The sequence below is a fragment of the Canis lupus genome, chromosome 5, assembly GCF_048164855.1.
Source record: "Canis lupus baileyi chromosome 5, mCanLup2.hap1, whole genome shotgun sequence".
Classification (NCBI taxonomy): Eukaryota; Metazoa; Chordata; class Mammalia; order Carnivora; family Canidae; genus Canis; species Canis lupus.
Window position 1 is genome coordinate 47,958,383 of NC_132842.1, and position 13,844 is coordinate 47,972,226.

The following is a 13,844-nucleotide window of genomic DNA, read 5'->3' on the forward strand; positions in this document are numbered from 1 at the left end:
TGAGCAAGAAAAAGAAAGTAGAAATGTTGAAATAATCCCATTTACAATAAGATCAAACATCAAGGTATTTATCAGTTGAATAATAACTACTGAAGTTAGGGATGGGTACTACTATCTTTACCTCTGTGCATACTTGAAAATTTTGATACTTTTTTTTTAAAGTATCAAATATCTAGGAACTAACAAAAGATTTGCAAACCTTTACAGAGAAATTTATTTCTCATTTATTCTAAATAAATGGAGGGAATAAACTATGTTCATCAACTGGAAGACTTAATATTGTAAAGGTAGCAATTCTTTCCAAATTGATTTAAGTTCAGTACAATCAAAATCAAAAGCCCACCCTGTGTGTATGTGCATGTACGAAGCTTGACAAGCTGATATTTAAATTTGAATTTAAAAAAATAAAATAAAAATAAATTTGAATAAAAGTAGAAAAAGCCAAATAAGATATGGAAAAAGTCTTTGCCCTTAGCCATATTAATAAAGCAAAATAAAACCATAATGAGATACCATTATATACCCATCAAACTGATAAGAATTCAAACTCTGACAATAGCAACTTTTGGTGAGGACATTAAGCAAAAAGAAATCTTCTACACAGCTAATGGGAGAATCCACTGGTACAACAACCACTTTGAAAAACTGGTATTATCCACTCATCAGTTTCATACTTAGGTGGTGATGTTTTTGATCTCCCATAAGTGAGTCACACTTTTTTCTTTAAAGTAGTCTTAGGGCACTTGGGGGGCTTAATCAATTAAGCGTCCAAATCTTGACTTTGGCTCAGGTCATGATCTCAGGGTAGTGGAGTTGAGCCCTGCTTGAGGCTCCTCATACAGCTGGGAGTCCACTGGAGATTGTCTCTCTCCCTCTCCCTCTGCCCTTCCCTACCTGTATTCTCTCTCTAAAATGAAAAATAAATCTTATTTAAAAATGTAATCTTAGGGGGGAAAAAAACAGTCACATACATTTCTAAAGATAAGCAATAGGAGAGGAGACTCTGGAAAGTACATTCTGTGTTGGAGAGCAAAGAGAACAGAAGTAGACTTACTCTTTGCTCTAAACATTATGCCAAACTCTGAAAACAAATCTTGAAACACTAAAAAAATCTACCATTACTTTACATATTTGGAAGGAAAGGTGGCACTCAGAGTAATAGGGATACTTTTATCCATTTTTAGGTAAACAAAATCTGAGTCAAATGTAGTATGCATTCTGCTACAAAAGAACAAGACCAGATCACAAAGGCAAGGAAAATTCAGTTAAAAGGGCAGAACAAGCCAATTAGTGATTGTTACTCTTAAGATTTAATGCTTATAAAAAAGGCTTCCAGATGGGCGCCCTGGTGGCTCAGCGGTCTAGCACCACCTTTAGCCCAGGGTGTGATCCTGGAGACCCAGGATCGAGTCCCACATTGGGTTCTCTGCATGGAGCCTGCTTCTCCCTCTGCTTCTCCTTCTGCTTCTCCCTCTGCCTGTGTCTCTGCCTCTCTCTGTGTGTCTCTCATTAATAAATAAATAAAATCTTTTAAAAAAAATCCAGATGCTCCATAATCTAATTGTACCATTATTTGGAAAAGGGCAAAGCAAAAAAAAATGGACAAAGCACCTCCTGAAGGCTAGTACAAAAGCCTAAATGTCACTTATTTTATCATAGAAATAAATGACTGATGTGAGAACACAGGCAAAGATAATGAGGTTTAACATTTGAGGATGTTTTGTAATCTAAATCAATGCCAAAAAAGAACCACATATAGTATTAAAAACCAAAAAAAAAAAACAGTATTTATTTACATTCCATTTACTCTCAAAAGGATGAGGAAGCTGGGGGAAATATAAAGGAAGTAGTCTCATTTTACTTAATTCATTGTTTTTCACAAAATAACAAAGATCTGACTTAGAATCACAGGTGTAAGGGAAACAAAAAAGTTTATTCATCAATTTTCCAACTTCAGCCAAGACTGAAGTTATACCACTGTAGGAAAATGAAAATCTACTCCACTTAGAGGTAAGCACCAGCTAATATATACGTTATTAAAGAACCGGCTTTAATTATATCTGTCATAACATCCAACAAATCTGCAATAAAAGACACAGCCATCATAATATAGGACATTAAGAATCTTTGTGCAACATTGAAAACCAGAGTTTACACAAGAGAAAACACAACTATTAAGGTATGAAGTCAACAACATCACAGTAACAGTACCCGGTGTCTTTCTTATTCAAGTATATACACTATTTTTAAGACGTTATAACAAAGACATCAGTAACTAAAATGTACACACAATTATTTTATGAACACTATGAGAAACAATAAAAAAATAAAAATACCCTTAAATTTTGTAACAATTACAAACACATTAACATTACCGCTATATACTTGTCTAAATTTTTAACTGATTTGTACACTTTCAAAAATAGCACTGAGTTTTACAAAAATACTGATAATGGCTCAACATTTTTGGAAGTCCGATCACTTTATATTTCAGTAGTCTATATTTTCTGCTCCTTTCTTCCACTGCCATAGTCCTCTTTATAATCACCCATTTGCTCAAGGCAACAATAACAGAGCACTCCAACAGCTATAGAAGTACTACATCCGAAAACTTCTAGTTCTTTGAAATGGTTGGAAAGGGTTTTTTAGTGCCCACATGAACAGCTGTGGTTTTGGTTTTGGTTTTTCAGGAAACAGAAGTGCTTCACTTTCTGGTGTAGGAAATCGTTCTTGGTAGACTTCAGGATAGGATTTTTGAAACTGAAAAAAAAAAAAAAGATACAAGATGAGTAAAAAATAAATAAACAAACAAACCAGCTAAAAACTAATAAAATCAGGTGATCTAATTTTAAAATAAAAGTGTTTCTGGCCTGATTCCATGCTAAAATATTTTTATTTTGTTTTAATGTCTATCGCTCTTCATCAGAAAAGAGAATAAGAAGATGACAAATCATAATCAAATTCACTTCTTTTTGTTAGATCATTTGATTCCACTTGCTGTAGATCTAATTGAACTTTAATTTGATCCAGTCTTCAAATAAACTTCTCATTTCGGTCATATTTTTTAAAATTTCCCCCGCTGCTAACTATAAATACACTTCACTTTAAAAACATTCACAATTCTGACTTAAAAATAATTTATGTTCTATACAGTTAAAGAAAATTTTGGCCCAACTACATTTCACGATCTCCCTGCTTCTCCAACTCAGCTCCACCTGCTTCTGCTCAAATGGAAGGGAAAATGTTCCAGTATATATTAATTTATGAGAAGCTTAAAGAGAGGCAATATGCTTTTCCTTTGATCCTCAACACTGAACTCTTCTCCAAATTACTGAGAAAAATATGATTGGGAATCTAGAACTCTGGTACTCTGTGTTATAATCCTATGTATGGTGTGATCAGGAATCAAGCTTGCAGGAGTCAGTCTGGAAAGATAAAAACCATTCCCTTAATCTTGAATCAGTACTTTAAGAATGATTGAAGTAAATCTATTTTGAGTTAAAAACTGTTCAATGAAACCCAAAGCTTTGTTGCCTAGCAGGAACTAAAAACTTTCACTGACACCTGAGGCAAGAAACCAATTTGATACTGGCACTTTAAAACCAAAGGCTTTTCATTTCTACACACTTATATTTGCAAATTCAGTAGAATTTGCCTTTCAAAATAAAAATCAAAAGGAATCTGTCCTCATATGATAGCTTCGCTGAATTTAAAGTAATTGCTCCAATAACTCACATCATGCCACATACCAAACAAAGGACAAATAACAGAGGGGCTCCATAAATGAAGAACTCAATAATGGTAAAGTATTTACATTGGAGAATAAAAATGTGGGAAACTGATCAAAACTGTATACATCAATGAGACTTCTGGAATGTATGAATTGGATGGTATACTTTCAAAACTACTCCATCTCAGAAGATGAGATTCACACAAAACCCATTAAAATAGAGAATAAAAAGAAAAAAATGATATTAAGAACAGCAGACAGAAGAAGAAATGACTTCTAAAGAATATCCTTCTTACCTGCTTCAATTTTTTCTTCTTCTCTTTGCTGGAGAGTTTGGCATCTGTTATGACTTCCTCCAACAAAGCGGCCAGAGGTTCCTGAGAGCCATATGCTCTCTGGTATTCAAACTCCTCTGGACTGATTTGACGGCAAAATGATGGAGCAGATAAAGTGATATCCATATCGGCACCTGGGTATTTTATCTGAAGCAAAAGGATTAATAGTAAAATGAATAAGTGTATTTTCATATAAGCTGCAAAAATTAGTTCAGATCAATTACAGCATATCTCCTACTAAGAATGCCAAATCACTCTTCAATTTGATAGGAAAAAACTCTTTATTACAAAGTAAAAGTGTTCTATAAGCTTGAAAAAATTTCACTTAAAGCCACAGTTTTAAATAAGAGATTCTTACCTTTTTAAACCATAGAGCCATTTTAATAAACAAAAAACCTGTGTGCTCTTTTAAATAAAATCTTAAATTGGAACATAAACTAAATATGTTGACAAAAATAATTCAAAGCAATTACAATACTGAACACACTCTGGGGGTTCCTTCCCACGTCTGGAGAATCTGATACTCCTTTCCTTGGAGATGGATACAGGCACACACGCACACACATAGTATGGCCATTATATGTGGAGAAGTATGACAACCATCTCTAAATATGTTACCAGTGAAAATCAAGAAAACAAATGTGCAGGGCAAAAGAGAGAATGGAGAAAAAAGAGGAAAGATGACATCAAGACTTGTATATAGGCTAGCCCCGGTGGCGCAGCGGTTTAGCACCACCTGCAGCCTGGGGTGTGATCCTGGAGACCCAGGATCTAGTCCCACGTCAGGCTTCCTGTATGGAGCCTGCTTCTCCCTCTGCCTGTGTCTCTGCCTCTCTCTCTGTCTCAATGAATAAATAAAACCTTAAAAAAAAAAAAGACTTGTATATAAATGAGCATCCATTAAAAATATTTAATTTCACACCTACATACATAAAGGAAATATTAACAGACATAAAGGGAGAAACTGAGAGTATACAATCATAATAGGAGTCTTTAACACTCTACTTACTTCAATGGAGAAGTCATCCAGAGAGAAAATCAACAAGGAAATAGTGGTTTTCAACAAGACATTAGATTATGTGGACCTAACAAATATATATATAGAACAGCTCAGGATCAGACAGCTTCACAGGTGAACTCTAATAAACATTTTAAAAAGAATATTAATTCTTCTCCAACTATTCAAAAAATGTAAAAAGGATAACTTCCAAATTCATTGTACAAGGCCAGCATTACCCTGATGACAAAACCAGATGAAGACAAAAATATAAGAACTATAGGCCAGTATCTCTGATAAACATAGATGCAAAAATCTTCAACAAAATATTAACAAACCAAACTCAACAATACAATGAAAAGATCATTCACCATGACCAAGTGGGATTTATTCCAATGATATAAAGGTGGTACAGTATTCACAAATCAATCAAATGTGATACATCACATTAACAATAAGAAGGATAAAAACAATATGATCATCTGAACAGATGCAGAAAAAGCATTTGACAAAATAAAATTGCCATTTGTGATAAAAAAAAAACCTCAAAGTTGGTTTAGAAGGAACATACCTCAACATAATAAAGGGCACACTGAAAAACCCACAGCTAACATTATATTATACTCAATGATAAAAAGCTAAAAGCTTTTCTCTAAGATCAGGAACAAGATAAGGATGAGCATTCTCACCACTTTTATTTAACACAGTACTAGAAGGCCTAGTCACAGCAATCAGTCGAGTTTAAGAAATAAAAAGCACCCAAACTGGGAAGGAAGAAGTAAACTGGTCAATATTTGCAGATGACACAAACATATACATTAAAAAAACCCTAAAGACTCCGAAATTATTGGAAGAAACAAATGAATTTAGTAAACTTGCTGGATACAAAATTAATATACAGAAATCTATTGTGATTCTGTATGCTAATAATAAAGTATCAGAAAGAGAAACTGAGAAAGCAACCCCATTTATAATTGCACCAATGGAATAAATACCTAGGAATAAGTTTAACTGGGAAGGTGACAGACTATAGTCTGAATACAAGAAATGGAAGACAACACAAATGGAAAGATATGTCATGTTCATGGATTAGAAAAATCTTATTAAAATGCATATACTGCCCAAAGTAATCTACAGATTCAAATAATCCCTATCAAAATACCAATAATGTTTTTCACAGAACAAGCACAAAGAATTCTAAAATATGTATGGAACCACGAAAGACCTCAAATAGCCAAACAACATTGAGAAAGAAACAAAAAGGATCCCAGGTTTCAAACTATACTACAAAGTTATAGTAACCAAAATAGAGGAGTAGGGTCCTCACCTCACCCGGCCCCACCAACTTACCTGGATAACTTCCAAATCACCCTTAACACCTATGAATTAGAGGTGAGATTTAAAGAGAGCACAGCCAGAATGATACAGAGAGAAGGGTTTGTGCTTCTAACAAGGTAGGAAGGTGTAAAAATATTAAAATAAAAAAGAATCCAGTGGGGGAGGGGCCATGAGGAGCCAGGCTCAGGGCAGTGGGAGCCTCCAGGTCAGGAAAGCCCACCCCGGAGATGCGGAAACTTTAAAAAATCCACCGGATTCTTCCCGTACGGAAAGGTGCTCAGCAGGGGAGAACCTCAGCGGGGGCAGTGGGGCCCCCAGTCTCCCAGGGTCACTAGGAGAGGAGGGGCGCCCAGGAGCACAGGCCACAGAGGGCACCGAGGTCAGCGGCCCGGAGAAGCCGGTGGGACAGGAGGGGCTCTGGGGAACTGGGCTGCGCCCTGCTGCCTTCGGGAGCCGCATTCGGGAGCGTGATTCCAGCAGCGCAGGCCCTGGAGCCCAGGGCGCAGGGGACACAGCCCAGGATCCTGCGCTCCCCCGGGACAGGCGGAGGGGAAGGGCCCGGGACAGTGAGGCCGCTCCTGCCGCCAGGCCCCGAGCTGTGCAAGTCAGCGCCCAGTCACCCCAGGAGCACCTAGGCCCCTGCAGTCTGGGAGCTGGTAGTTACTGCAGGAGCTGACTCCAGGGCTGGAGAGCTGGCCCCCACCAGTGGGGTTGTTCCTCCTGGTGTCACCCTGTACCCAGGAGAGGCGGGCCCTAGGGAACAGGGGCCTCCGAGGTCAACAGCTCCCACTGAAGGTGGCACCCAGCGGGAAGGTGGGGGGCAGCTCCCCCAGGTGCACACACCTGAGCACCAGCACAACAGGCACCTCCCTGAGAAGACCACCTGGAAGGACAGGGGAAGATCAAGTTCCTGACCAAGCAGCGCTGGGAAGCTCCAGAGGAAGTTGAGGGATTTACAGTATATAGAATTAGAGGGTACCCCTCCTCCCCTCCCCTTTTCCAGTACAACTCGTTTTTATATCAGACTAAAAATTTCCAACTTTTTTTCTTTTTTCCCACCTGAACTACAATATTTTACCACCTCTTCATTTTAAAGATTCTTCCTTTTTGACTTTCATATATCTACAATTACAGGTACTAGATATATTTTCCATTTCTAGATTCCCTTCAACATACTCAATTTAATCTTGGGAGATATACAAGATATGGGTTTTTTTGTTTTGTGTTGTGTTTTTTGTTTTCTCTGCCTCATTTTGTTCTACAATGGAGGAATATCTTCTAAAACATGACCAGGGGCAGCCCCGGTGGTGCAGCGGTTTGGCGCTGCCTGCAGCCTGGGGTGTGATCCTGGAGACCTGGGATCGAGTCCCACGTCAGGCTCTCTGTATGATGCCTGCTTCTCCCTCTGCCTGTGTCTCTGCCTCTCTCTCTCTCTCCCTGGGTCTATGAATAAATAAATAAAATATTAATAAATAAATAAATAAAAAATAAAAATAAAACATGACCAGCATGCACCCAGAACCAAGTGGTATACCATGCTGGTTCATTCTGTGAGATTCCTCATTCCTATTCTGCCCTCCCTCTTTTATCTCATTTATGTTTTGGAGGTCAATGATGGGTCTCTCTACAAGTATTTCTGGTTTATACAAATTTGGAACTAAACATCTTCTAACATACAGAACTTAATATACTCAAAATCAAGAGGATCACCCTCTCATACCCCAGGAAGCCTACATTCTCCCTCCAATACAACTTCATCACCACCATCATCTCCCAGTCCCACCTCCCTTTTTTTTTCTTCTCCTTTTTTTCTTTTTCTCTTTACTTTTGCTTTTTTCTCTTTTTTTCTCATTTCTTTTTTTTCTTCTTCTTTGGGATTCTTGGCCTTTTATTTTTTACTACTTTGTTTTAAAATTTGTTTTTCACTTTAGTGAGCCTTTTATTTTGTTGTGATCTTTGTTTTCAATTTCTGGTCTCTGACCTCGGCAGAATCATCTAGGGTAAAATTTACTTAGGTCGAGGTTGATATTCTGACTTAGCCCACTCATAGAGCCACTCTGCACTGAGTAAAATGACTAGAAGGAAGAACTCACCACAAAAGAAAGAAGCAGAACAGTACTCTCTGCCACAGAGTTACAGAATTTGGATTACAATTCAATGTCAGAAAGCCAATTCAGAAGCACAATTATAAAGCTACTGGTGGCTCTGGAAAAAAGCATAAAGGATTCAAGAGACTTCATGACTGCAGAATTTAGATCTAATCAGGCTGAAATTTAAAAATCAATTAAATGAGATGCAATCCAAACTGGAGGTCCTAACAACGAGGGTTAATGAGGTGGAGGAAAGAGTGAGTGACAGAGCAAACAAGTTGGTGGCAAAGAAGGAAGCTGAGGAAAAAAGAGAAAAACAATGAAAAGACCATGAGGAAAAGTTAAGGGAAATAAATGACAATCTCAGAAGGAAGAATCTATGTATAATTGGGGTTCCAGAGGGCACTGAGAGGGACAGGGCCAGAAAGCATATTTGAACAAATCATAGCTGAGAACTTACCTAATTTGGGAAGGGAAACGGGCATTCAGAATCAGGAGATGGAGAGGTTCCCCTCCCCAAAATCAATAAAAACCGCCCAACACTTCAACATTTAATAGTGAAACTTGCAAATTCCAAAGATAAAGAGGAAATCCTTAAAGCAGCATGAGACAAGAGATTCCTAGCTTTTATGGGGAGAAATATTAGATTAACAGCAGACCTCTTCACAGAGACCTGGCAGGCCAGAAAGGGCTGGCAGGATATATTCAGGGTCCTAAATGAGAAAAACATGCAGCCAAGAATACTTTATCCAGCAAGGCTCTCATTCAGAAAAGGAGAGATAAAGAGCTTCAAAGATGGGCAGAAACTGAAAGAATATGTGACAACCAAACCAGCCCTGCAATACTAAGGGGGACCCTGTAAAAGAAAGAGGAAGCCCCAAGAAATAATCCACAAAAACAGGGACTGAATAGGTATTATGATGACACTAATTCATATCTTTCAATAGTTACACTGAACATGAATGGGCTAAATGATCCCATCAAAAGACGCGGGTTTTGGACTGGATAAAAAAGCAAGACCCACCTATTTGCCGTCTACAAGAGACTCATTTTAGACCTAAGGACAACTACAGCCTGCAAATGAAAGGCTGGAGAACCATTTACCATTCAAATGGTCCTCAAAAGAAAGCAGGGGTAGCAATCCTCATATCAGATAAAGTATATCCCAAAGACTGTAGTAAGAGATGAAGAGGAACACTATATCATTCTTAAAGGGTCTATCCAACAAGAAGACCTATCAATCATGAATATTTATGCCCCAAATGTGGGAGCTGCCAAGTATATCAATCAATTAATAACCAAAGTAAAGACATACTTAGATAATAATACACTAATAATAGGAGACTTAAACACGGCACCTTCTACAAATGACAGATCTTATAAGCACATCATCTCCAAAGAAACAAGAGCTTTAAATGATACACTGGACCAGATGGATTTCACAGATATATACAGAATTTTACATCCAAACGCAACTGAATACACATTCTTCTCAAGTGCACATGGAACTTTCTCCAGAATAGACCACATACTGGGTCACAAATCAGGTCTCAACTGATACCAAAAGACTGGGATTGTCCCCGGCTTATTTTCAGACCACAATGCTTTCAAACTAGAACTCAGTCACAAGAGTGACTGAGAGTCACAAGACCACAACAGTACAAGAACATATTTGGAAGAAACTCAAACATGTGGACGTTAAAGAGCATCCTTCTAAAAGATGAATAGGTCAACCAGAAAACTAGAGAAGAATTTAAAAAATTCATGGAAACTAATGAAAATGAAGATACAACCATTCAAAATCTTTGGGATACAGCAAAAGCAGTCCTAAGAGGGAAATACATCGCAATACAAGCATCCCTCAAAAAATTGGAAAAAACTCAAATACAGAACCTAACCTCTCACCTAAAGGAACGGAGAAAGAACAGCAAATAAAACCTACACCAAGGAGAAGAAGAGAGATAATAAAGATTCGAGCAGAACTCAATGAAATAGAGACCAGAAGAACTGTGGAACAGATCAACAAAACCAGGAGTTGGTTCTTTGAAAGAACTAATAAGATAGATAAACCATTAGCCAGCCTTATTGAAAAGAGAAAAGACTCAAATTAATAAAATCATGAATGAAAAAGGAGAGATCACAACCAATACCAAGGAAATACAAACTATTTTAAAAACATATTATGAGCAGCTATATGCCAATAAATTAGACAATCCAGAAGAAATGGATGCATTTCTGGAAAACCACAAATTACCAAACCTGGAGCAGGAAGAAATAGAAAACCTGAACCAATAACTACGGAGGAAATTGAAGCAGTCATCAAAAACCTCCCAAGATACAAAAGTCCAGGGCCAGATGGCTTCCCAGGGGAATTCTATCAAAACGTTTAAAGAAGAAACAATATCTATTCTACTAAAGCTGTTCCAAAAGATAGAAAGGGATGGAATACTTCCAAACTCATTTTATGAGGCCAGCATCACCTTGATTCCAAAACCAAAGACCCCACCAAAAAGGAGAATTATAGACCAATATCCCTGATGAATACAGATGCAAAAATTCTCAACAAGATACTAGCCCAAAAGGTTCCAACAGTACACTAAGAAGATTTTTCACCATGACCATGTGGGATTTATCCCCGGGATGCAAGATTAGTACAACACTCATAAAACAATCAATGTGATAGATCATATCAACAAGAGAAAAAACAAGAACCATATGATCCTCTCAATAGATGCATAAAAAGCATTTGACAAAATACAGCATCAATGCTTGATCAAACCCTTCAGAGTGTAGGGATAGAGGGAACATTCCTCAGCATCTTAAAAACCATCTACAAAAAGCCCACAGCAAATACCATTGTCAATGGGGAAACACTGAGAGCCTTTCCCCTAAGATCAGGAACACCACAGGGATGTCCACTCTCACCACTGCTATTCAACATAGTACTAGAAGTCCTAGCCTCAGCAACCAGGCAACAAAAAGAAATAAAAGGCATTGAAATTGGCAAAGAAGGGACGCCTGGGTGGCTCAGCGGTTGAGCGTCTTCCTTTGGCTCGGGACCTGATCCTGGGGTTCCGGGATCAGTTCTCACATCGGGCTTCCTGAATGGAGCCTGCTTCTCCCTTGCCTATATCTCTACCCCCGCCCCCCACTCTCTCTCTCTCTCTTTCTCTCTGTCTCTCATGAATAAATAAAATCTTTTAAAAAAAAAAAAAAAGAAAAGAAATTGGCAAAGAAGTCGTCAAACTTTCCCTCTTTGCAGATGACATGATACTGTACATAGAAAACCCAAAAGACTCCACCCCAAGATTGCTAGAACTCATAAGCAATTCGGCAGTGTGGCAGGATACAAAATCAATGCCCAGAAATCAGTGGCATTTGTCTATACTAACAATGAGACTGAAGAAAGAGAAATTAAGGAGTCAATCCCATTTACAATTGCACCCAAAGGCATAAGATACCTAGGAATAAACCTAACCAAAGAGGTAAAGGATCTATACCCTAAAAACTACAGGACAGTTCTGAAAGAAATTGAGGAAGAAACAAAGAGATGGAAAAATATTCCATGCTCATGGATTGGAAGAATTAATATTGTGAAAATGTCAATGCTACCCATTAATGTATGTACACATTTAATGTAATCCCTATCAAAATACCATGGACTTTCTTCAGAAAAAGGAACAAATCATCTTAAGATTTGTGTGGAATCAGAAAAGACCCCGAATAGCCAGGGGAATATTGAAAAAGAAAACCAGAGCTGGGGGCATCACAATGCCAGATTTCAGGTTGTCCTACAAAGCTGTGATCATCAAGACAGTGTGGTGCTGGCACAGAAACAGACACATAGATCAATGGAACAGAATAGAGAATCCAGAAATGAACCCTCAACTCTATGGTCAACTAATATTCGACAAGCAGGAAAGGCTATCCACTGGAAAAAGGACAGTCTCTTCAATAAATGGTGCTGGGAAAATTGGACATCCACATGCAGAAGAATGAAACTAGACCATTCTCTTACACCACACAAAGATAAACTCAAAATGGATGAAAGATCTAAATGTGAGACAAGAATCCATCAAAATCCTAGAGGAGAACACACGCAACACCCTTTTTGAACTTGACCACAGCAACTTCTTCCAAGATACATCTATGAAGGCAAGGGAAACAAAAGCAAAAATGATCTACTGAGACTTAAATCAAGATAAAAAGCTTCTACACAGCGAAAGAAACAGTCAACAAAACTAAAAGACAACCTACAGAATGGGAGAAGATATTTGCAAATGACATATCTGATAAAGGGCTAGTATCCAAGATCTATAAAGAAGTTATTAAACTCAACAGCAAAGAAACAAACAACCCAATCATGAAATGGGCAAAAGACATGAACAGAAATTTCACAGAGGAAGACATAGACATGGCCAACAAGCACATGAGAAAATGCTCTGCATCACTGGCCATCAGGGAAATACAGATCAAAACCACAATGAGATACCACCTCACACCAGAGAGAGTGGTGAAAATTAACAAGACAGGAAGCAACAAATGTTGGAGAGGATGTGGGGAAAGGGGAACCCTCTTGCACTGTTGGTGGGAATGTGAACTGGTGCAGCCACTCTGGAAAACTGTGTGGAGGTTCCTCAAAGAGTTAAAAATAGACCTGCCCTACGACCCAGCAATTGCACTGTTGGGGATTTACCCCAAAGATACAGATGCAATGAAACGCCGGGACACCGGCACCCCAATGTTTATAGCAGCAATGTCCACAATAGCCAAACTGTGGAAGGAGCCTCGGTGTCCATCGAAAGATGAATGGATAAAGATGTGGTTTATGTATACAATGGAATATTACTCAGCCATTAGAAACGACAAATACCCACCATTTGCTTCAACGTGGATGGAACTGGAAGGTATTATGCTGAGTGAAGTAAGTCAATCGGAGAAGGACAAACATTGTATGTTCTCATTCATTTGGGGAATATAAATAATAGTGAATCTAAATTAAAAATGCAATAAATAAATAAATAAATAAGCAACAAATTTATGGATATTTCTCCTCATGCAAGAGAAACAAAGGCAAAAATAAGCTCCTGGGACTACACTAAAATAAAAAGATTTATATAGCAAAAGAAACCCTCAACAAAACAAATAGGCAATTTGTAAATGGCAGAAAATATCTGCACACTATATACCCAATAATGGTTTACTATCCAAGACACATAAAGAACTTATACAACCCAACACCAAAAAAAAAAAAAATCTGATTTTAAAATGTGCAGATGATCTGAATAGACATTTTTCCAAAGACCTACAGATAGCCAACACATGGAAAGGTGTTCAACACAAAATAAAACTAC

The 13,844-nt window shown here is 37.9% G+C and overlaps 1 protein-coding gene across 2 annotated transcripts in view; it reads right to left on the reverse strand.

Moving 5' to 3' along the window:
* Positions 1–1,914: 1,914 nt before the first annotated feature.
* The window catches only part of DEPDC1B (DEP domain containing 1B), an 82,226-nt gene continuing 70,296 nt past the window's right edge, over positions 1,915–13,844 (reverse strand). For both annotated transcript variants that reach the window (XM_072826578.1, XM_072826577.1), the window contains 2 exons: positions 4,027–4,212; positions 1,915–2,760 (listed from right to left, as the gene is read on the reverse strand). In XM_072826578.1, coding sequence (XP_072682679.1) covers positions 2,599–2,760; positions 4,027–4,212 — 348 coding nt within the window. In that variant the 3' untranslated portion in view covers positions 1,915–2,598. The remainder of the gene's footprint in view (positions 2,761–4,026; positions 4,213–13,844) is intronic.